We start from the raw sequence: 24,133 nt of genomic DNA, 5'->3' as shown, positions 1-24,133 counted from the left end.
ATAGATAACGTGTGATTTTTGGTAAAATAAATAATATGCAACTACAGAAACGACTAATAGATAGCCAACTCGGATTTTTTGCTTTAAAAAATAATTCATCACAAAGTTTTTTTTTTAATTATTTATGCTAGCAGATAATATGTAGTATGTTATATGATACTAGTTTATAATGCAACGGATTATGGCACGAATGAAAGTTTAGCGGATGAGCGAAGCGAATGCGATAATTTCATGAGTGCCATAATCCTGTATTATAAATGAATATCATATTTCATTTTGTGGTCAAAGTAGGGGTCATAGACCATCAGTTTTAATTTCTGAAAATCATACTTTCACCTGAATAAAAGTACAAAAGCTTGCTTTTTGCTGTTGCTATGGAGTTTTTTCAAACAATTCAATAGTCTCAAAAAATTGTGAAAAATATTTTCTCCTGAGACCTCACATCATCTTCATCATCGTACAATGAAATTAGCCGAAAGGTTGCGGAAGCTGAGCAAAGTTTAATTCCAAGAAAATTCGAAACTATGTACGCCAAAGAATTTGAAAAATTTTCATTTTGGTTAAAACAGCAAAAAGTGGAGACTGTGACGGAACAAGTACTACTTCCCTACTTTTTGGATTAGGTATTACGAAACAGTAGGTAATTAAATACGCTGATAATAATAATTTTGTTTTCTTTTATTATATACGTAGTCGAAGATATACAAAGCTTCATCATTATGGTGGGCTTATTCAAAGCGAAAGTGTATGCTGCGAATAAAAAATAATGTAGACATGGCAGTTTACCAAAACTGATTGAGTTCCTGAAGAGTAAAGAGTAGCTCAATTGGTTATATACCAGAAAAGTCAAAAGTATTTTCAAAACAGCAATTAATAGAGTTTTTGACAAATGTACTAAATGAAAAGTATTTGCTTGTGAAAGTAGGATTTCAATGTGCCAAAGTAGCTGTCATAAAACTAATATCGTTGTAGGTGGTTGCCATTTTTGGTTTGTTTGGGGCCTGCAGAAGAGTAGAATTCCATAACTTGTCACCTAGAGCTGTGCGGTTGAAATTTAAACGCTGCGAATTGACCCCCACTCCGGCAGGCCAGAGGCTTGCAACCGACGTTATGTATCGCGAAGAAAATTACGCGAAAAATAATGTTAACGGCATGTCAGTTGATGATTTTAAAATCCATATTCACGAAATAAGAGTAATAATAATTTTAATAATGTTCAGGTGTCCGTCTCGTTGACAATAAAACTATTTGTGTGAATTATCAAAAATAATCCACAACTGAAAAGCGAGAAGCGAGCAAGGCGATCGGCACTGTGGGCCGATAGTGGGGGTAAATAAATTTCGACCGCACAGCTCTAGTAATGTGTATAGACGATGTTAAAAGAGAAAGGTTCGGTTGTAGTTGTTCACATTAAAGATACCAAAACACATCGACCAAGAATTTGCACCACTTTTAATGAAACTGGAGGAGTTGCCTTGATTAAAACTCTTTCAGGTACGAGAATTTTGCTAAGAAATAAACCCTAGAGGTACAAGAAATTTTTTTATTAAAAAAAACTTTATAAACTATTACGTATTCCTGTTAATACACAAAATATAAGGTAAAAACACTCTTTTTGGTTAATGCCCTAATGGTAAAGACGTTATAGGGTGGTATCACTTTTGTACCACCATACGCTTATGACTATAACATTATTTTCTGTGATATGATTGGAAACAATGCTTGGATTTTCCCAAACATAGTGGTACGTTACAAACACTGCATTTCCAGTTAGTTCTTGTATCTTTAACTTTCGTACTGCAGAATGCACATCGTCTTCTTGTAGTACGTGTTGGTTGGTGAGTGCTTTCCGTTAGTCTTATATTCTCAGAAACAAGGGGTTTATGTTTTTTTATTGGAATGGACAGCTCTACCGGCAAAGACATCTTTTTCACAAGAGTGTTGGCCGTAGCCAACCTTCAATAATCTTTCTTCTAAAGTTTTTCATAGTCATCTTTGTGTCAATACCTCGCAATTTGAACAGTATAAAAAAAAGCATTTACTACTGCCGCGTCGATAAAGAAGAAAAAAATCCTGTGCCACCATTTGTGACTTTTTCGATTAATACCATAGCAAGTACGCATTTGGTCAAATTTGTCTACAAAATTCATGTTTTTATTGTAATCTGTCAACATTACAGGACAGGGAACTTGTACGAAGCGTCCATCTTTTTCTTTTCTTTTGACTTCAGTACTAACTTCAGGATTATGATAATTAGACAGTAAATGTACTGATCTTTTATCTCGCCATTTCACTGCAGCTAAATTCGTGTTACTAGTAAACCATTGATGATCTCCACGACGTAACTCTTTGTCACATTTAAATGTAGGTAAATATTTTCTGGTGGAATTTACCGTAGCACAAGCATATATGTGAAGATTCCGTAAATCCTGCATCAGAGGAACCGAAGAGAAATAATTGTCAAAATACAGGTTATGATTTTTGTTTGTAATTTCAGAGCATAATGATTTAATTACGCGAGCACCTAATTTTTTTTCCACATCGTTTCCACTTTTACCTGTGTAGATTTTAAATTCCAACAATAGCCTGTTTGGTCCGCTAACATCCAAACCTTGTAGCTCCTCTTCACTGGCTTTTTAGGCATATACTGTTTAATAGAACTTCTCCCTTTGAACTTAATCATGCCTTCGTCGACAGCCACATTTTGATGAAGGTGCAGACATTTCTTAAAATTAATCTTTAGAGACTCCAAAAATGGTCGTACTTTGTACAGCTTATCAAAATTGTCAGTATCTCGCCTTGGCATTACAGAATTATCATTTAAATGAAGGTGGGATAGAATCCAACCAAACCTGTGCAATGGCATTAGTTTACTGATGTAGGGATCATGAAGATCTGGTAATGTACTCCAGTGATCTCTATAACTCGAATATTTTTTGATGCCCATCAGAAGATTAATTCCCAAAAATGTTTTCACTTCATTTATATCAGTTTTTTTACATGTCTTTCCGGTAGATTGGAACTCTTGTTCTGCGTATAAATTAGTTTGAAATACGAGGTGACCAAGAATATCATTAGTTACTAATAAATTAAAAAAATCAAATGGTGTTGGTTCAGCCACATCAAGAATAAATTGTGGTAGACCGCAAGGTTCAGTAAATAGAGGTGGTGGTTGAATATTGGTTAAATTTTTGCCCCAAGAAATGTATATTATATTTGTTGAATTAGCAAACCGAGATAAGGGAATTAAATCCTCTTCATCCCAATTATCATCTTCATCATCTGTAGCAGACAACACATATTCATTATTGTCAGCTATAACTTCATCGATTTCTTCTTCCGCATCACTATCGTTATCTGAATCAATATCGGAGGGAATAGAAGTACATTCGATATAACTAGATTCCACTTCTACAAAAAATTCATCTTCTGTCATCCCCACCAAATTGAAGGGCAAAGCTGTTCTTGTGTTCACTATTGTACTGTGGTACAAATAATAAACACTAAAATTTTGCAAACAAAAAATACATTTTAAGACAAATAACTCAACAAATTCTAATCAGATTACCTCAATACGATGTGTCTGAATAAAATTCACCACTGCTAGGACAAGATTGTTCGATAAAAACCAATAAATTTTAGCAATAAAGTGAGAGAAAATCACTGCGTGTGCATCGGTATAATCTGCATTTATTGAAACAAGAATAAACGTGAAAACAATAACGGATTGCGCGCCAATTTGAATTTACAGCGTAAACGTATGGTTTGCGCAAGTGGGACGCTTTTTGAACCTATGTAGAGATTCACAAATTCATTTCAAAAGTGTGGTACAATTTGTGTACCATTGTACCTAATGGGTTAAAAAAAAGTGGTTTAATTCTTCGCCCACTGTACCTGAAAGAGTTAAAACATGTTAAAATTTAAAAGTTTTTTTTTTGTATTGTAACAACAATAAATGCACCTGAAATCCCGTAGGAATCAACACATTTGGACAAATTCCGAGAAAAATTGAAGGACACTTGAAGCTACCTAATGCTAACGAATACAAGGGGCACTCGTTCCGCAGGACGTTCGTTACAATTCTTGCGGATAGTGGTGCCGATATTAGGACTTTAAAAAGACACAGCGTCTGGAAAAGTGATACTGTTGCAGAAGGATATATGGCAGATTCTATAAAAAATAAAAAGAAAGTTGCTCGAATACTTGGATCATCGGTAAGAATTAAAGAAATAGTTGAATCATCAGTTGGAGTTAGATCACTGATTAGAACTACTTTTAATTCTACAAGAAGCGAATCTACCACCAAAACCGCCAACTCTGGAATTACTGGAAACTCAAATTGTGTATTTTATATAACTAGAAACTATAGTACAAAATAACTACCTGCCCTACTTTATTCTTAAGAAACACAAGAGATAACGCTAATTCTTGAGGAATTCCACCTCGTCGCCATGGCGCCTTTATGAAAATCGTGCCGTAATGTGACAGATTATAAATGGTTTTCAATGCGTCAAACGGAAATTATGCTTAGATCAGATACATAATAATTTATTATATAATCTAAGGAATTATGAGGCTATTTTAATGAATCATTCTAAATTTCAGACTACTAAATTTTCAAAATAACTGGAGAAATTCCAGTGGAACAGGGAAATTGGTATTATACACGTTTTGGTAGAAAAATAAACAAATTAAATAAATTTATTTCTTACATCTTCACATTTTATACGTACAGATATAACGATCTGCATTGCAGATGATATAATACCCATACAGTTACAACAGTTTCTGCAAAACTGATATTTTTATGACAATGTTTTGGGGCGATTTAAATGGTACAGTAGTCTCTAAAATTTCCCTCATTACGTGAGGGCAACAGTAATTGCTATATATTTGTAGGATTTTTCGGTCGATGTCTTTCTCGATGGCGATAAATTAAAGGAATTAGAAACAATATAACTCCACTGAGCGATATAGTGATCCCCGCCAGAAAGAATCCAGGATTATACGATAGTGTTATGTCATATAAAGCACCTGAAATAAAATTATAGAATTAGTACATAATTATTTAGACGGCATTTTTTATATAACATTGCAATCTCATAGCAGAATTACGTATGTTATTATCTGAATTTCATAATGACGTTCGCTCCATAACTAATTTCAAAGAGGAAAGAGAATAATTAATTAAAAACTGATTTTTTTTAACGTCGTTCTTTGGTCACTAAAATGGTAAGATGATTTCATAATATTGATGAAATATTTTTTAATATATGTAATTAATAACAAAAATTTTGTTTACAATACATGGCAGAGTTTTCTATCTTTTTATACACTCTGTTTACAAGTGATTCATATATGCAGCACTCGTTGGAAAATTTTAATTTTTGTAAATTAAAGAATTTTGCCGCGTGAAAGAAAATATGTTTTTACATACGGTTTTATTTTTTTTTATAATCAAAATTTAAATAACTCGCAAAATGCTGATAGTGGCTTCATCTTGGTATAAATCCAACCTAACAGTTTTATAGACGTATTGCCTTGAATGAATAATTTGTATACACTTTGTATATTCATATTAGGTAGGGTCCTTTTATCTTAGCTCTGCTTTGATGCACAATCGCATGCTTAGTTAAAATTTAACAAGTCTGGCTTTTATTATTGTTTAATTTTAATTTAAGACAAATCAATCGAGTGATCCTGTGTTTAAAAATGCGCAGAAATGAGATACAAATAATAGATATAGTATAAATATTTCGTTTTGTTTCTAGAATATTTACAATGTTGCTGATAACTAAAAATAACCAACTAACAGTTGTAACTCTGATCAGATGGAATAATAAATAACACATAATCAAAATTTTAGTACTTTAGTACTTACTATCTAAAATATGTAAAATATTTTTCATTCAGTGGAGTAACACAAGGTTCGAATTTAGGTCCAATACTGTTTATTATATATTTTAATGTTGCACTTTCACAGCTAAATGTTTATATATATTATTTTTAATATTATTCTGTAACTGGGCATGGTCCCGTTGAATAATAAAGTACTATTACTATTACTATTACTATTAAATTGCCCCATATTTGTGTATGCTGATGATTTTAAAATTGCTAACTGTAAATTCTATTGAGGATTGTATTCTTTTACAAAGTGATTTAGATATTTTTGGTGCCTGGTGTGATCAAAACCGTCAAAAAATTGATCAAAGTAAAGTTGTGGCATTTTCTCGTTCGACCTCGACAAGATGATTATAAAATAAACGGAACAACGGCGATCAAATTAAGGATCTAAGAGTCATTATAGACTCTCATTTAACGTTTGTGCCACATATTCAACATGTTACCGACTATGTCACAAAAATGTTAGGCTTTATATTCATGGCTGTATGAGCACGAACAACATGAAAATGTCACTTAACTGGCTATAGCCTGTAAAAATTTTACAGCCTATAGCCAGTTAAGTGACATTTTCATGTTGAATACAGTGACTTGGTAAATTGATGTTTACAAGTGAGGAACAAATAAAATATAATTCCAATCCATTCATAGTTTCTATACTTTACACAGGTGACTCCAAAAAATTAATCAATCTACCATATTGATCAAATCAGTTTGAGTTTACAGCACTGTTATTAGGTATTCGTATTGCACTTCGTCTATTCAAATTGATATGTACCCATGCTAGAATATTGATGAAACATATACATAGCCTGGTTTTTACATGTAATTTAACACTACGCACATATCTTTATTTTAAGTTGTAGAGGTTATCATAAAAAAATTAAGTTCGCAAAATTAAGTTCTTTTCCAAGAAGCTCTATTTGTTCGACTGTGTTTAAGGAGGGAGGTCTTTAGACGATTTTTTTTTAATTATATAGTTCTCTTTGAGTAACACTACAGTGGTTTTAAGAATGGAAATTGCAGAAGTTTTGAAGTTTGCTTGAAAATTATGCACAAATAATTTTGTTTAAAATGTTTATTTCACAAGTGTTAGTTCTCAGTCAATTTTGCTAAGATTATATCCAAATGAATTTTACTAAAGGGCGGAATATATCTAAGGGAAAGTCTAATTATGTGCAGTGGGTGCTATTGCTACGACAATGCTAAGTTCCATCAAAATTTTGCGGCAAATATGACGTAACTTCGGGTTCTCATAAATTACGCCGTAAGTACTCCTATCTTATTTAAACCACATTTGACAAAAACTTAAGGATCACTTGAAACTAGGGAACGTGAGAAATAATAAAAAATACAAAAATAAAGTGATTCAATTAATTATTCCTAGGATCTTTTTTGTTTTCCAAAGAACCCGATTAAATGTATTTCGGGGTTTGATATTCGCCGAAATTTCTGTAATTCCTATTTGGGTCAACAATCGATTTCTGTTAACCTCGAGGTTAAATAAAAATTATAACACTATTATAATACTAATAGCATTATTATGAGAATTTTTATTACTGCAAATTCATTAAAACTGCATAAAATTAGTTATAATATACCTTTTCAACTTGATTTTGTTGAGTTAAAGGACCTGTTGAATATTCAATTATTCTAATCAGAATTATTGTCAACTAGATGATAAACAATATGTGTAATATAGTCATTAAAAAGAAAACAAGCATATGAGTTTTTTGTTTTGTGATGACGTCATGAACAGTTTAGCAAGGACACGTATATCAATTTGAATAGGTGCAATAATAGTACTGTTTACTCAAATTTTCGGAAAATTTCATCAATAAAATTGATTGCCTTTGCTTCTTATATTTTTTTGAGTACTGTTACGAAAGAAACCCATACGCCGCTCCCGTATGCCGCCTATAGTTCTTCTAGTATGTGTGTGTTTATTCTGGTATATACGGAGATGACTCAACAGCGGCCGGTGGAGCACTAAAGAAAAGCCTGGAAACGGAAGTTGCGAAGGCCAATCCAGAAAGCTCCCGATCGCCGACTTCTCGAAGGAAATAAATGGGTTTAAATAGAGGCGATCGTCGGGAACGGATGATTCAGCTTGTTGAGTCAAGAGCGTCCAGTGAAATTCGCCGGAATAATTTCTGTACATAATCGTTGCAATAGTTAGTCGTGTAAATTCGAGTTATTAAGAAATAAAATTGTTGAGTTTTATCTATGCCAATTTTTATTCGCTCGTACGACATAACAGTATTTTCAAACAATATTAATGTACTGATAAACCACAAGTATAGACGCATAATATTTTGCATAGTCTAGATTAGATTTGTTCTGCAAAATTTTGAGATGACTTCATCGACTTTTTGGTAGGGGATAAATGGATAAAGAAGTGAAAAAAAATGGTTATTTACATAACGTCTACACGAAACTGTATTCAAGGTTGGTATTAAGAAAATTGTAACATTTCAACATTCCTAAACGCTTTTATTTTATACCTCATTCAGGACTTGCTGCTATTTTTCCTTTACTTTCTAATACCTACCTAAGGTTCTGATAGGTTGATTTTAAAAAAAGACCTGACATTTTTCTGAGGATATTTATATATTTATATATATGTTAATGATAACTTTCGACCTCAAATTCTCTCACGTATATATACTTTTGGGCTCAAATTGGAAGTTTCGGCCTCGCCGTAGCTTTTGAGGCCGAAGTGACTCACACATTCAACGTAACATTTGGACTCACGCACATCCAGTGACATCTTTTAACAGTAATTTTAACAATTTTGGTTTGAGAAAAGATTGTTAAGTATAAAAGTTGGTTGCATAGATGATTTACTTAACAAAGCTAATATTATGACTAGGTTTTATATAAATACGAGAAGTTGTTTGAAGGTAGTAATTTCCAGAAGAACGTTGGAAATTTATCTAAAATTAAAGAAAATATAAAGCAACTGAAAACAATTGGACAGTAGAAGAGCCAAAAATTCAGAAAGAAGTTAGAGAGTATAGAATGTAAGAAGCGGAAAGTTGAGGACATGGAATGAAGACAGGGAAATTTGGATGAAAAATTTTACAAAGAGAGTTGGAATTAACTGAGCAAGGAAGCATAAAGAGAAGGGGTGGTAATTATAAAAAAAAATAGAGAGGGAATGGAAAAGAAAAGCGGGGAGGACAAATGGGGTTTAAAATTGCTTGTTTGAAATATTGCATTATTAAGAAAAATAAACAGAATTTATTTAATGAGTACATAAAATTTTGATTTTGTGTGATTAACAGAAACATGGATACTAAAGAGTAAGGGGAATAAATTGAACAAGGAAAAAGGAAAAGTTGAGGGTGAAGCAAGTGGGGGATCCATAACAGGGGTGACAAAAGATATAAAACAAATCGAAGAGCGGGTAAGAGAAGTGGAACGCATAGTGGAAAGAAAGATAAAAGAAAAAAAGAATTTGCATATTGTATTGCATTGGAATTAAAAAAAATTTGAAGAAAAAAATTTAAGAAAAAATTGATGAGTCTAACGAAGAATTTCTTCTGATAGGAGATGGTTTTAACGCCAAAATAGGCAACAAAAGCAGGGAATATAGCGGAGAACGCACAGAAAAATCTAAAGATAAAATTTTAAATAAAGACAGAAAATTTCTATGGAAATTAATTGAAGAAAGAGTTTGGTAGTCTTGAATGGGGTGAAGGAGGGGGATGAAGATAAAGAATTTACCTGTATATGTAACCCAGTAGCTGATGAAGAAGCCGAAACATTTAAATTAGGAGAAAGAATTGATTCCGACCACATGCTATAAGAAGTAAAATTGAGGGATAGAAGTAGAAAAGTCGGAGTCACAAATAAGGAAGTAGATAAAAAGGAGAAGGGAACTGAGCATTATAAAAGATGTTGGAAATTGAATTCAAAAGAAGTAAGCTAAAATAAAATAGAAGAATTAAAAACAACAACTGAAAAAGCAGCAATAAGAAAAGGATTTATAACGAAGAAAGCAGAAAAGAGAAACAAATGGCGGGTTAATAGATGCAGAGATTTAAAAACATAAGAAAAAAAATGTTTACGAAGGTGTAAAAAGGGAAAGATAAAAAAGAAGAGTACTGTCCAGCAAGAAATAATAACAGGTCGGTGTGAAGAAAAAAAAGAAGAGATTCCGAAAGAAGAAATAAAATAAAAGCCATAAAATCAGAGCAAGAACCAAAATAAGGAAAAACAAAAACATGATCAGTGAAGAAATGCTAATAATACAATGGAAGTACCATTTCATGAAACTAATGAGTGGAAATGAGAGTATTGTAGCGCAAAAGAGTTAAACCGAGAATGCTGAGAGAGAAAGAATGGCCGAACATTACAGTGGAAAAAATATGGAAACAAGTTGGAGGGTCGAAAAGAGGGAAAAGACCAGGGAGGAATGGATTGGTAAATGATGTATGGACGTTTAGAACGGATGATTTGATTGAAAGACTGTGTGAAATAATGAATGAGATGTGGAAAAGTAAAGGTCTCCTCGAAAGTGGCGACAAGGACAAATACGTCCAATGGCGAGTATAAAGGAACCTAGGTACAATGGGGGTTATACTCGTCTAAAGATAATATCAGAAACAACGCCAAGGTACCTAGAGAGAGAAAGAACGAAGGAGAAAAAGTAATTGCTAGACAGAGGGGTGGACATGAAGAAAGAAACAATAACTTTTGCTTAAGCGAAAGCAGAAGAATATATAGGATGTGTGGAGAAGTGCAAGAGACTTTAGAATACATGCTACAAGACTAGGGCGAAATTAAAGAAAAAAGGAAAGTATAACAGAAATATTGAATGAAGATGGAAGAGAAGCTGGGTGGATGAAAGGAGTGGAAAAGAGCGGAGTAAGGCTGGGGCAAAGGGGATGCGATAAAGGAAGTAAATTGTAAAATCCTTGATTGTTGACCATTATTATTGCTATACCACACCAAAATAGTATAAACAAAAATAAATAATTGGCAGAGTGGTGAACTATCTAGCCTAAAATTATTTTCATCTTTTGTACAATTCGGCCTCACAGAATCGTAGAAAACAACTTTCAAACTTACAACCCAAGCTAAAATTAACTTAATAGCAGTTATTTTAATAACAAATAAGAGAAATAAACCTACAAGAAAAAGTCATAATTGTGTTATTAATTATGAAGTAACTATTAAAAAAATCTAAAGATTGTGATGCCAAAAGTTACTTTAAATCAAATAATGTCTTTCATCCATAGAAACTTTTGGCCTCATAATTACATGACGAATAACTTTCGGACTCATGTGCTAACATACATTAAAGTACAAGGTACATGAATAAATCTAAAATCGGAAACCCAAAATTTGGTCAAATCGAGGCAATAAAATTCATGTGAACCAATATTCGGTGCTATATATTCAGGCACACCCCCAAGTGTAAAGATTCAGATTTTTTCCATAAAACGGAACATTTTCTATAAGGTTAAGACAAAATTACGACTGTGAATGGTAGAAGTATCTGTAGACGCATTCATAAAAATATTTTTTATTCAAAGTTAAAGTGATAATTTCAATTTTTTAAATACTTGCTACTTAGCCAAATATAAAGGAAGATAGGTCCAAAGTTGCTATAAATGAGCTAATTATTTTAATATGTTTGTTTCCATATTAGCGTGGGTATAAATTTGGGTTAGGTAGTTCTGCAATCAACCAATTATTTATTTTTATTTATACTATTTTGGTGATACCAGTTTCAGGGTTCATCCCCTTTCTCAGCCACCTCGTCAGTAAACCTATGACACTTTAAAAAAGTCAATATTTGGTTAGATTTTTAGACTTATTAGTGTTAATATTATCTGGAAATTGATGTGCCGTTTTTTGATCCTAAAATACTTGATTTTTGACCATTATTCTTGCTATACCACACGAAAATAGTATAAATAAAAATAAATAATTGGCTGAATGTTGAACTATCTAACCTAAAATTATTTTCATCTTTTGTAGACTTTGGCCTCACAGAATCGTAGAGAACAACTTTCAAACTTACAACCCAAGCTAAAATTAACTTAATAGCAGTTATTTTAATAACAAATAAGAGAAATAAACCTACAAGAAAAAGTCATAATTGTGTTATTAATTATGAAGTAACTATTAAAAAACTCTAAAGATTGTGATGCCAAAAGTTACTTTAAATCAAATAATGGCTTTCATCCATAGAAACTTTTGGCCTCATAATTACATGACGAATAACTTTCGGACTCATGTGCTAACATACATTAAAGTACAAGGTACATGAATAAATCTAAAATCGGAAACCCAAAATTTGGTCAAATCGAGGCAGTAAAATTCATGTGAATCAATATTCGGTGCTATATATTCAGGCACACCCCCAAGTGTAAATATTCAGATTTTTTCCATAATACGAAACATTTTGTATGAAGTTAAGACAAAATTAGACCGTGAATGGTAGAAGAATCTGTAGACGCATTCATAAAAATATTTTTTTATTCAAAGTTAAAGTGATAATTTAAATTTTTTAAGTACTTGCTACTTAGACAAATATAAAATACGAGAGTTCGAAAGTTGCTATAAATGAGCTAATTAATTTGATATGTGTGTTTCCATATTAGCGCGGGTATAAAGTTGGGTTAGGTAGTTCTGCAATCAACCAATTATTTATTTTTATTTATACTATTTTGGTGATACCAGTTTCAGGGTTCATCCCCTTTCTCAGCCACCTCGTCAGTAAACTTATAACACTTTAAAAAAGTCAATATTTGGTTAGATTTTTAGACTTATTAGTGTTAATATTATCTGGAAATTGATGTGCCGTTTTTTGATCCTAAAATACTTGATTTTTGACCATTATTCTTGCTATACCACACGAAAATAGTATAAATAAAAATAAATAATTGGCTGAATGTTGAACTATCTAACCTAAAATTATTTTCATCTTTTGTAGACTTTGGCCTCACAGAATCGTAGAGAACAACTTTGAAACTTACAACCCAAGCAAAAATTAACTTAATAGCAGTTATTTTAATAACAAATAAGAGAAATAAACCTACAAGAAAAAGTCATAATTGTGTTATTAATTATGAAGTAACTATTAAAAAAATCTAAAGATTGTGATGCCAAAAGTTACTTTAAATCAAATAATGGCTTTCATCCATAGAAACTTTTGGCCTCATAATTACATGACCAATGACTTTCGGACTCATGTGCTAACATACATTAAAGTATAAGGTACATGAATAAATCTAAAATCGGAAACCCAAAATTTGGTCAAATCGAGGCAGTAAAATTCATGTGAATCAATATTAGGTGCTATATATTCAGGCACACCCCCAAGTGTAAATATTCAGATTTTTTCCATAATACGAAACATTTTGTATGAAGTTAAGACAAAATTAGACTGTGAATGGTAGAAGAATCTGTAGACGCATTCATAAAAATATTTTTTTATTCAAAGTTAAAGTGATAATTTAAATTTTTTAAGTACTTGATACTTAGACAAATATAAAATACGAGAGTTCGAAAGTTGCTATAAATGAGCTAATTATTTTGATATGTGTGTTTCCATATTAGCGCGGGTATAAAGTTGGGTTAGGTAGTTCTGCAATCAACCAATTATTTATTTTTATTTATACTATTTTGGTGATACCAGTTTCAGGGTTCATCCCCTTTCTCAGCCACCTCGTCAGTAAACTTATAACACTTTAAAAAAGTCAATATTTGGTTAGATTTTTAGACTTATTAGTGTTAATATTATCTGGAAATTGATGTGCCGTTTTTTGATCCTAAAATACTTGATTTTTGACCATTATTCTTGCTATACCACACGGAAATAGTATAAATAAAAATAAATAATTGGCTGAATGTTGAACTATCTAACCTAAAATTATTTTCATCTTTTGTAGACTTTGGCCTCACAGAATCGTAGAGAACAACTTTGAAACTTACAACCCAAGCTAAAATTAACTTAATAGCAGTTATTTTAATAACAAATAAGAGAAATAAACCTACAAGAAAAAGTCATAATTGTGTTATTAATTATGAAGTAACTATTAAAAAAATCTAAAAATTGTGATGCCAAAAGTTACTTTAAATCAAATAATGGTTTTCATCCATAGAAACTTTTGGCCTCATAATTACATGACGAATAACTTTCGGACTCATGTGCTAACATACATTAAAGTACAAGGTACATGAATAAATCTAAAATCGGAAACCCAAAATTTGGTCAAATCGAGGCAGTAAAATTCATGTGAATCAATATTCGGTGCTATATATTCAGGCACACCCCCAAGTGTAAATATTCAGATTTTTTCCATAATACGAAACATTTTGTATGAAGTTAGTACAAAATTAGACTGTGAATGGTAGAAGAATCTGTAGACGCATTCATAAAAATATTTTTTTATTCAAAGTTAAAGTGATAATTTAAATTTTTTAAGTACTTGCTACTTAGACAAATATAAAATACGAGAGTTCGAAAGTTGCTATAAATGAGCTAATTATTTTGATATGTGTGTTTCCATATTAGAGTGGGTATAAAGTTGGGTTAGGTAGTTCTGCAATCAACCAATTATTTATTTTTTTTTATACTATTTTGGTGATACCAGTTTCAGGGTTCATCCCCTTTTTCAGCCACCTCGTCAGTAAACTTATAACACTTTAAAAAAGTCAATATTTGGTTAGATTTTTAGACTTATTAGTGTTAATATTATCTGGAAATTGATGTGCCGTTTTTTGATCCTAAAATACTTGATTTTTGACCATTATTCTTGCTATACCACACGAAAATATTATAAATAAAAATAAATAATTGGCTGAATGTTGAACTATCTAACCTAAAATTATTTTCATCTTTTGTAGACTTTGGCCTCACAGAATCGTAGAGAACAACTTTCAAACTTACAACCCAAGCTAAAATTAGCTTAATAGCAGTTATTTTAATAACAAATAAGAGAAATAAACCTACAAGAAAAAGTCATAATTGTGTTGTTAATTATGAAGTAACTATTAAAAAAATCTAAAGATTGTGATGCCAAAAGTTACTTTAAATCAAATAATGGCTTTCATCCATAGAAACTTTTGGCCTCATAATTACATGACGAATAACTTTCGGACTCATGTGCTAACATACATTAAAGTTCAAGGTACATGAATAAATCTAAAATCGGAAACCCAAAATTTGGTCAAATCGAGGCAGTAAAATTCATGTGAATCAATATTCGGTGCTATATATTCAGGCACACCCCCAAGTGTAAAGATTCAGATTTTTTCCATAAAACGAAACATTTTCTATAAGGTTAAGACAAAATTACGACTGTGAATGGTAGAAGTATCTGTAGACGCATTCATAAAAATATTTTTTATTCAAAGTTAAAGTGATAATTAAAATTTTTTAAATACTTGCTACTTAGCCAAATATAAAGGACGACAGGTCTAAAGTTGCTATAAATGAGCTAATTATTTTGAAATGTTTGTTTCCATATTAGCGTGGGTATAAATTTGGGTTAGGTAGTTCTGCAATCAACCAATTATTTATTTTTATTTATACTATTTTGGTGATACCAGTTTCAGGGTTCATCCCCTTCCTCAGCCACCTCGTCAGTAAACCTATGACACTTTAAAAAAGTCAATATTTGGTTAAATTTTTAGACTTATTAGTGTTAATATTATCAGGAATTTGATCTGCCGTTTTTTGAGCCTAAAATATTTGATTGTTGACCATTATTCTTGCTATACCACACGAAAATAGTATAAATAAAAATAAATAATTGGCAGAGTTTTGAACTATCTAACCTAAAATTATTTTCATCTTTTGTAGAATTTGGCCTCACAGAATCGTAGAAAACAACTTTCAAACTTACAACCCAAGCTAAAATTAACTTAACAGCACTTATTTTAATAACAAATAAGAGAAATAAACCTACAAGAAAAAGTCATAATTGTATTATTAATTGTAAAGTAACTATTAAAAAAATCTAAAGATTGTGATGCCAAAAGTTACTTTAAATCAAATAATGGCTTTCATCCATAGAAACTTTTGGCCTCATAATTACATGACCAATGACTTTCGGACTCATGTGCTAACATACATTAAAGTATAAGGTACATGAATAAATCTAAAATCGGAAACCCAAAATTTGGTCAAATCGAGGCAGTAAAATTCATGTGAATCAATATTCGGTGCTATATATTCAGGCACACCCCCAAGTGTAAATATTCAGATTTTTTCCATAATACGAAACATTTTGTATGAAGTTAAGACAAAATTAGACTGTGAATGGTAGAAGAATCTGTAGACGCATTCATAAAAATATTTTTTTATTCAAAGTTAAAGTGATAATTTAAATTTTTTAAGTACTTGATACTTAGACAAATATAAAATACGAGAGTTCGAAAGTTGCTATAAATGAGCTAATTATTTTGATATGTGTGTTTCCATATTAGCGCGGGTATAAAGTTGGGTTAGGTAGTTCTGCAATCAACCAATTATTTATTTTTATTTATACTATTTTGGTGATACCAGTTTCAGGGTTCATCCCCTTTCTCAGCCACCTCGTCAGTAAACTTATAACACTTTAAAAAAGTCAATATTTGGTTAGATTTTTAGACTTATTAGTGTTAATATTATCTGGAAATTGATGTGCCGTTTTTTGATCCTAAAATACTTGATTTTTGACCATTATTCTTGCTATACCACACGAAAATAGTATAAATAAAAATAAATAATTGGCTGAATGTTGAACTATCTAACCTAAAATTATTTTCATCTTTTGTAGACTTTGGCCTCACAGAATCGTAGAGAACAACTTTGAAACTTACAACCCAAGCTAAAATTAACTTAATAGCAGTTATTTTAATAACAAATAAGAGAAATAAACCTACAAGAAAAAGTCATAATTGTGTTATTAATTATGAAGTAACTATTAAAAAAATCTAAAAATTGTGATGCCAAAAGTTACTTTAAATCAAATAATGGTTTTCATCCATAGAAACTTTTGGCCTCATAATTACATGACGAATAACTTTCGGACTCATGTGCTAACATACATTAAAGTACAAGGTACATGAATAAATCTAAAATCGGAAACCCAAAATTTGGTCAAATCGAGGCAGTAAAATTCATGTGAATCAATATTCGGTGCTATATATTCAGGCACACCCCCAAGTGTAAATATTCAGATTTTTTCCATAATACGAAACATTTTGTATGAAGTTAGTACAAAATTAGACTGTGAATGGTAGAAGAATCTGTAGACGCATTCATAAAAATATTTTTTTATTCAAAGTTAAAGTGATAATTTAAATTTTTTAAGTACTTGCTACTTAGACAAATATAAAATACGAGAGTTCGAAAGTTGCTATAAATGAGCTAATTATTTTGATATGTGTGTTTCCATATTAGAGTGGGTATAAAGTTGGGTTAGGTAGTTCTGCAATCAACCAATTATTTATTTTTATTTATACTATTTTGTTGATACCAGTTTCAGGGTTCATCCCCTTTCTCAGCCACCTCGTCAGTAAACTTATAACACTTTAAAAAAGTCAATATTTGGTTAGATTTTTAGACTTATTAGTGTTAATATTATCTGGAAATTGATGTGCCGTTTTTTGATCCTAAAATACTTGATTTTTGACCATTATTCTTGCTATACCACACGAAAATATTATAAATAAAAATAAATAATTGGCTGAATGTTGAACTATCTAACCTAAAATTATTTTCATCTTTTGTAGACTTTGGCCTCACAGAATCGTAGAGAACAACTTTCAAACTTACAACCCAAGCTAAAATTAGCTTAATAGCAGTTATTTTAATAACAAATAAGAGAAATAAACCTACAAGAAAAAGTCATAATTGTGTTGTTAATTATGAAGTAACTATTAAAAAAATCTAAAGATTGTGATGCCAAAAGTTACTTTAAATCAAATAATGGCTTTCATCCATAGAAACTTTTGGCCTCATAATTAGATGACGAATAACTTTCGGACTCATGTGCTAACATACATTAAAGTTCAAGGTACATGAATAAATCTAAAATCGGAAACCCAAAATTTGGTCAAATCGAGGCAGTAAAATTCATGTGAATCAATATTTGGTGCTATATATTCAGGCACACCCCCAAGTGTAAAGATTCAGATTTTTTCCATAAAACGAAACATTTTCTATAAGGTTAAGACAAAATTACGACTGTGAATGGTAGAAGTATCTGTAGACGCATTCATAAAAAATTTTTTATTCAAAGTTAAAGTGATAATTAAAATTTTTTAAATACTTGCTACTTAGCCAAATATAAAGGACGACAGGTCTAAAGTTGCTATAAATGAGCTAATTATTTTGAAATGTTTGTTTCCATATTAGCGTGGGTATAAATTTGGGTTAGGTAGTTCTGCAATCAACCAATTATTTATTTTTATTTATACTATTTTGGTGATACCAGTTTCAGGGTTCATCCCCTTCCTCAGCCACCTCGTCAGTAAACCTATGACACTTTAAAAAAGTCAATATTTGGTTAAATTTTTAGACTTATTAGTGTTAATATTATCAGGAATTTGATCTGCCGTTTTTTGAGCCTAAAATACTTGATTGTTGACCATTATTCTTGCTATACCACACGAAAATAGTATAAATAAAAATAAATAATTGGCAGAGTTTTGAACTATCTAACCTAAAATTATTTTCATCTTTTGTAGAATTTGGCCTCACAGAATCGTAGAAAACAACTTTCAAACTTACAACCCAAGCTAAAATTAACTTAACAGCACTTATTTTAATAACAAATAAGAGAAATAAACCTACAAGAAAAAGTCATAATTGTATTATTAATTGTAAAGTAACTATTAAAAAAATCTAAAGATTGTGATGCCAAAAGTTACTTTAAATCAAATAATGGCTTTCATCCATAGAAACTTTTGGCCTCATAATTACATGACCAATGACTTTCGGACTCATGTGCTAACATACATTAAAGTATAAGGTACATGAATAAATCTAAAATCGGAAACCCAAAATTTGGTCAAATCGAGGCAGTAAAATTCATGTGAATCAATATTCGGTGCTATATATTCAGGCACACCCCCAAGTGTAAATATTCAGATTTTTTCCATAATACGAAACATTTTGTATGAAGTTAGTACAAAATTAGACTGTGAATGGTAGAAGAATCTGTAGACGCATTCATAAAAATATTTTTTTATTCAAAGTTAAAGTGATAATTTAAATTTTTTAAGTACTTGCTACTTAGACAAATATAAAATACGAGAGTTCGAAAGTTGCTATAAATGAGCTAATTATTTTGATATGTGTGTTTCCATATTAGAGTGGGTATAAAGTTGGGTTAGGTAGTTCTGCAATCAACCAATTATTTATTTTTTTTTATACTATTTTGGTGATACCAGTTTCAGGGTTCATCCCCTTTCTCAGCCACCTCGTCAGTAAACTTATAACACTTTAAAAAAGTCAATATTTGGTTAGATTTTTAGACTTATTAGTGTTAATATTATCTGGAAATTGATGTGCCGTTTTTTGATCCTAAAATACTTGATTTTTGACCATTATTCTTGCTATACCACACGAAAATATTATAAATAAAAATAAATAATTGGCTGAATGTTGAACTATCTAACCTAAAATTATTTTCATCTTTTGTAGACTTTGGCCTCACAGAATCGTAGAGAACAACTTTCAAACTTACAACCCAAGCTAAAATTAACTTAATAGCAGTTATTTTAATAACAAATAAGAGAAATAAACCTACAAGAAAAAGTCATAATTGTGTTGTTAATTATGAAGTAACTATTAAAAAAATCTAAAGATTGTGATGCCAAAAGTTACTTTAAATCAAATAATGGCTTTCATCCATAGAAACTTTTGGCCTCATAATTACATGACGAATAACTTTCGGACTCATGTGCTAACATACATTAAAGTACAAGGTACATGAATAAATCTAAAATCGGAAACCCAAAATTTGGTCAAATCGAGGCAGTAAAATTCATGTGAATCAATATTCGGTGCTATATATTCAGGCACACCCCCAAGTGTAAAGATTCAGATTTTTTCCATAAAACGAAACATTTTCTATAAGGTTAAGACAAAATTACGACTGTGAATGGTAGAAGTATCTGTAGACGCATTCATAAAAATATTTTTTATTCAAAGTTAAAGTGATAATTAAAATTTTTTAAATACTTGCTACTTAGCCAAATATAAAGGACGACAGGTCTAAAGTTGCTATAAATGAGCTAATTATTTTGAAATGTTTGTTTCCATATTAGCGTGGGTATAAATTTGGGTTAGGTAGTTCTGCAATCAACCAATTATTTATTTTTATTTATACTATTTTGGTGATACCAGTTTCAGGGTTCATCCCCTTCCTCAGCCACCTCGTCAGTAAACCTATGACACTTTAAAAAAGTCAATATTTGGTTAAATTTTTAGACTTATTAGTGTTAATATTATCAGGAATTTGATCTGCCGTTTTTTGAGCCTAAAATACTTGATTGTTGACCATTATTCTTGCTATACCACACGAAAATAGTATAAATAAAAATAAATAATTGGCAGAGTTTTGAACTATCTAACCTAAAATTATTTTCATCTTTTGTAGAATTTGGCCTCACAGAATCGTAGAAAACAACTTTCAAACTTACAACCCAAGCTAAAATTAACTTAACAGCACTTATTTTAATAACAAATAAGAGAAATAAACCTACAAGAAAAAGTCATAATTGTATTATTAATTGTAAAGTAACTATTAAAAAAATCTAAAGATTGTGATGCCAAAAGTTACTTTAAATCAAATAATGGCTTTCATCCATAGAAACTTTTGACCTCATAATTACATGACCAATGACTTTCGGACTCATGTGCTAACATACATTAAAGTATAAGGTACATGAATAAATCTAAAATCGGAAACCCAAAATTTGGTCAAATCGAGGCAGTAAAATTCGTGTGAATCAATATTCGGTGCTATATATTCAGGCACACCCCCAAGTGTAAATATTCAGATTTTTTCCATAATACGAAACATTTTGTATGAAGTTAAGACAAAATTAGACTATGAATGGTAGAAGAATCTGTAGACGCATTCATAAAAATATTTTTTTATTCAAAGTTAAAGTGATAATTTAAATTTTTTAAGTACTTGATACTTAGACAAATATAAAATACGAGAGTTCGAAAGTTGCTATAAATGAGCTAATTATTTTGATATGTGTGTTTCCATATTAGCGCGGGTATAAAGTTGGGTTAGGTAGTTCTGCAATCAACCAATTATTTATTTTTATTTATACTATTTTGGTGATACCAGTTTCAGGGTTCATCCCCTTTCTCAGCCACCTCGTCAGTAAACTTATAACACTTTAAAAAAGTCAATATTTGGTTAGATTTTTAGACTTATTAGTGTTAATATTATCTGGAAATTGATGTGCCGTTTTTTGATCCTAAAATACTTGATTTTTGACCATTATTCTTGCTATACCACACGAAAATAGTATAAATAAAAATAAATAATTGGCTGAATGTTGAACTATCTAACCTAAAATTATTTTCATCTTTTGTAGACTTTGGCCTCACAGAATCGTAGAGAACAACTTTGAAACTTACAACCCAAGCAAAAATTAACTTAATAGCAGTTATTTTAATAACAAATAAGAGAAATAAACCTACAAGAAAAAGTCATAATTGTGTTATTAATTATGAAGTAACTATTAAAAAAATCTAAAGATTGTGATGCCAAAAGTTACTTAAAATCAAATAATGGCTTTCATCCATAGAAACTTTTGGCCGCATAATTACATGACCAATGACTTTCGGACTCATGTGCTAACATACATTAAAGTATAAGGTACATGAATAAATCTAAAATCGGAAACACAAAATTTGGTCAAATCGAGGCAGTAAAATTCATGTGAATCAATATTCGGTGCTATATATTCAGGCACACCCCCAAGTGTAAATATTCAGATTTTTTCCATAATACGAAACATTTTGTATGAAGTTAAGACAAAATTAGACTATGAATGGTAGAAGAATCTGTAGACGCATTCATAAAAATATTTTTTTATTAAAAGTTAAAGTGATAATTTAAATTTTTTAAGTACTTGATACTTAGACAAATATAAAATACGAGAGTTCGAAAGTTGCTATAAATGAGCTAATTATTTTGATATGTGTGTTTCCATATTAGCGCGGGTATAAAGTTGGGTTAGGTAGTTCTGCAATCAACCAATTATTTATTTTTATTTATACTATTTTGGTGATACCAGTTTCAGGGTTCATCCCCTTTCTCAGCCACCTCGTCAGTAAACTTATAACACTTTAAAAAAGTCAATATTTGGTTAGATTTTTAGACTTATTAGTGTTAATATTATCTGGAAATTGATGTGCCGTTTTTTGATCCTAAAATACTTGATTTTTGACCATTATTCTTGCTATACCACACGAAAATAGTATAAATAAAAATAAATAATTGGCTGAATGTTGAACTATCTAACCTAAAATTATTTTCATCTTTTGTAGACTTTGGCCTCACAGAATCGTAGAGAACAACTTTGAAACTTACAACCCAAGCTAAAATTAACTTAATAGCAGTTATTTTAGTAACAAATAAGAGAAATAAACCTACAAGAAAAAGTCATAATTGTGTTATTAATTATGAAGTAACTATTAAAAAAATCTAAAGATTGTGATGCCAAAAGTTATTTTAAATCAAATAATGGCTTTCATCCATAGAAACTTTTGGCCTCATAATTACATGACCAATGACTTTCGGACTCATGTGCTAACATACATTAAAGTATAAGGTACATGAATAAATCTAAAATCGGAAACCCAAAATTTGGTCAAATCGAGGCAGTAAAATTCATGTGAATCAATATTCGGTGCTATATATTCAGGCACACCCCCAAGTGTAAATATTCAGATTTTTTCCATAATACGAAACATTTTGTATGAAGTTAAGACAAAATTAGACTATGAATGGTAGAAGAATCTGTAGACGCATTCATAAAAATATTTTTTTATTCAAAGTTAAAGTGATAATTTAAATTTTTTAAGTACTTGATACTTAGACAAATATAAAATACGAGAGTTCGAAAGTTGCTATAAATGAGCTAATTATTTTGATATGTGTGTTTCCATATTAGCGCGGGTATAAAGTTGGGTTAGGTAGTTCTGCAATCAACCAATTATTTATTTTTATTTATACTATTTTGGTGATACCAGTTTCAGGGTTCATCCCCTTTCTCAGCCACCTCGTCAGTAAACTTATAACACTTTAAAAAAGTCAATATTTGGTTAGATTTTTAGACTTATTAGTGTTAATATTATCTGGAAATTGATGTGCCGTTTTTTGATCCTAAAATACTTGATTTTTGACCATTATTCTTGCTATACCACACGAAAATAGTATAAATAAAAATAAATAATTGGCTGAATGTTGAACTATCTAACCTAAAATTATTTTCATCTTTTGTAGACTTTGGCCTCACAGAATCGTAGAGAACAACTTTGAAACTTACAACCCAAGCTAAAATTAACTTAATAGCAGTTATTTTAGTAACAAATAAGAGAAATAAACCAACAAGAAAAAGTCATAATTGTGTTATTAATTATTAGGTAACTATTAAAAAAATCTAAAGATTGTGATGCCAAAAGTTATTTTAAATCAAATAATGGCTTTCATCCATAGAAACTTTTGGCCTCATAATTACATGACCAATGACTTTCGGACTCATGTGCTAACATACATTAAAGTATAAGGTACATGAATAAATCTAAAATCGGAAACCCAAAATTTGGTCAAATCGAGGCAGTAAAATTCATGTGAATCAATATTCGGTGCTATATATTCAGGCACACCCCAAGTGTAAATATTCAGATTTTTCCATAATACGAAACATTTTGAATGAAGTTAAGACAAAATTAGACTGTGAATGGTAGAAGAATCTGTAGACGCATTCATAAAAATATTTTTTTATTCAAAGTTAAAGTGATAATTTAAATTTTTTAAGTACTTGCTACTTCGACAAATATAAAATACGAGAGTTCGAAAGTTGCTATAAATGAGCTAATTATTTTGATATGTGTGTTTCCATATTAGAGTGGGTATAAAGTTGGGTTAGGTAGTTCTGCAATCAACCAATTATTTATTTTTATTTATACTATTTTGGTGATACCAGTTTCAGGGTTCATCCTCTTTCTCAGCCACCTCGTCAGTAA

At 30.6% G+C, this 24,133-nt stretch overlaps 1 protein-coding gene across 1 annotated transcript in view; it reads right to left on the bottom strand.

The window, feature by feature from the left end:
- Window positions 1-4,687: 4,687 nt before the first annotated feature.
- Window positions 4,688-24,133, bottom strand: part of LOC135130317 (monocarboxylate transporter 12) — a 57,205-nt gene continuing 37,759 nt past the window's right edge. The window contains exon 7 of the mRNA XM_064057680.1: window positions 4,688-5,034. Coding sequence (XP_063913750.1) covers window positions 4,886-5,034 — 149 coding nt within the window. The 3' untranslated portion in view covers window positions 4,688-4,885. The remainder of the gene's footprint in view (window positions 5,035-24,133) is intronic.

This window comes from Zophobas morio, unplaced genomic scaffold, assembly GCF_036711695.1.
Source record: "Zophobas morio isolate AGI-343-1 ecotype UQ-CSIRO unplaced genomic scaffold, CSIRO_AGI_Zmor_V1 ptg000017l, whole genome shotgun sequence".
Lineage (NCBI taxonomy): Eukaryota > Metazoa > Arthropoda > Insecta > Coleoptera > Tenebrionidae > Zophobas > Zophobas morio.
The sequence above is the reverse complement of the archived record's forward strand: the minus strand, read 5'-3'. Positions and strand labels throughout refer to the sequence as shown.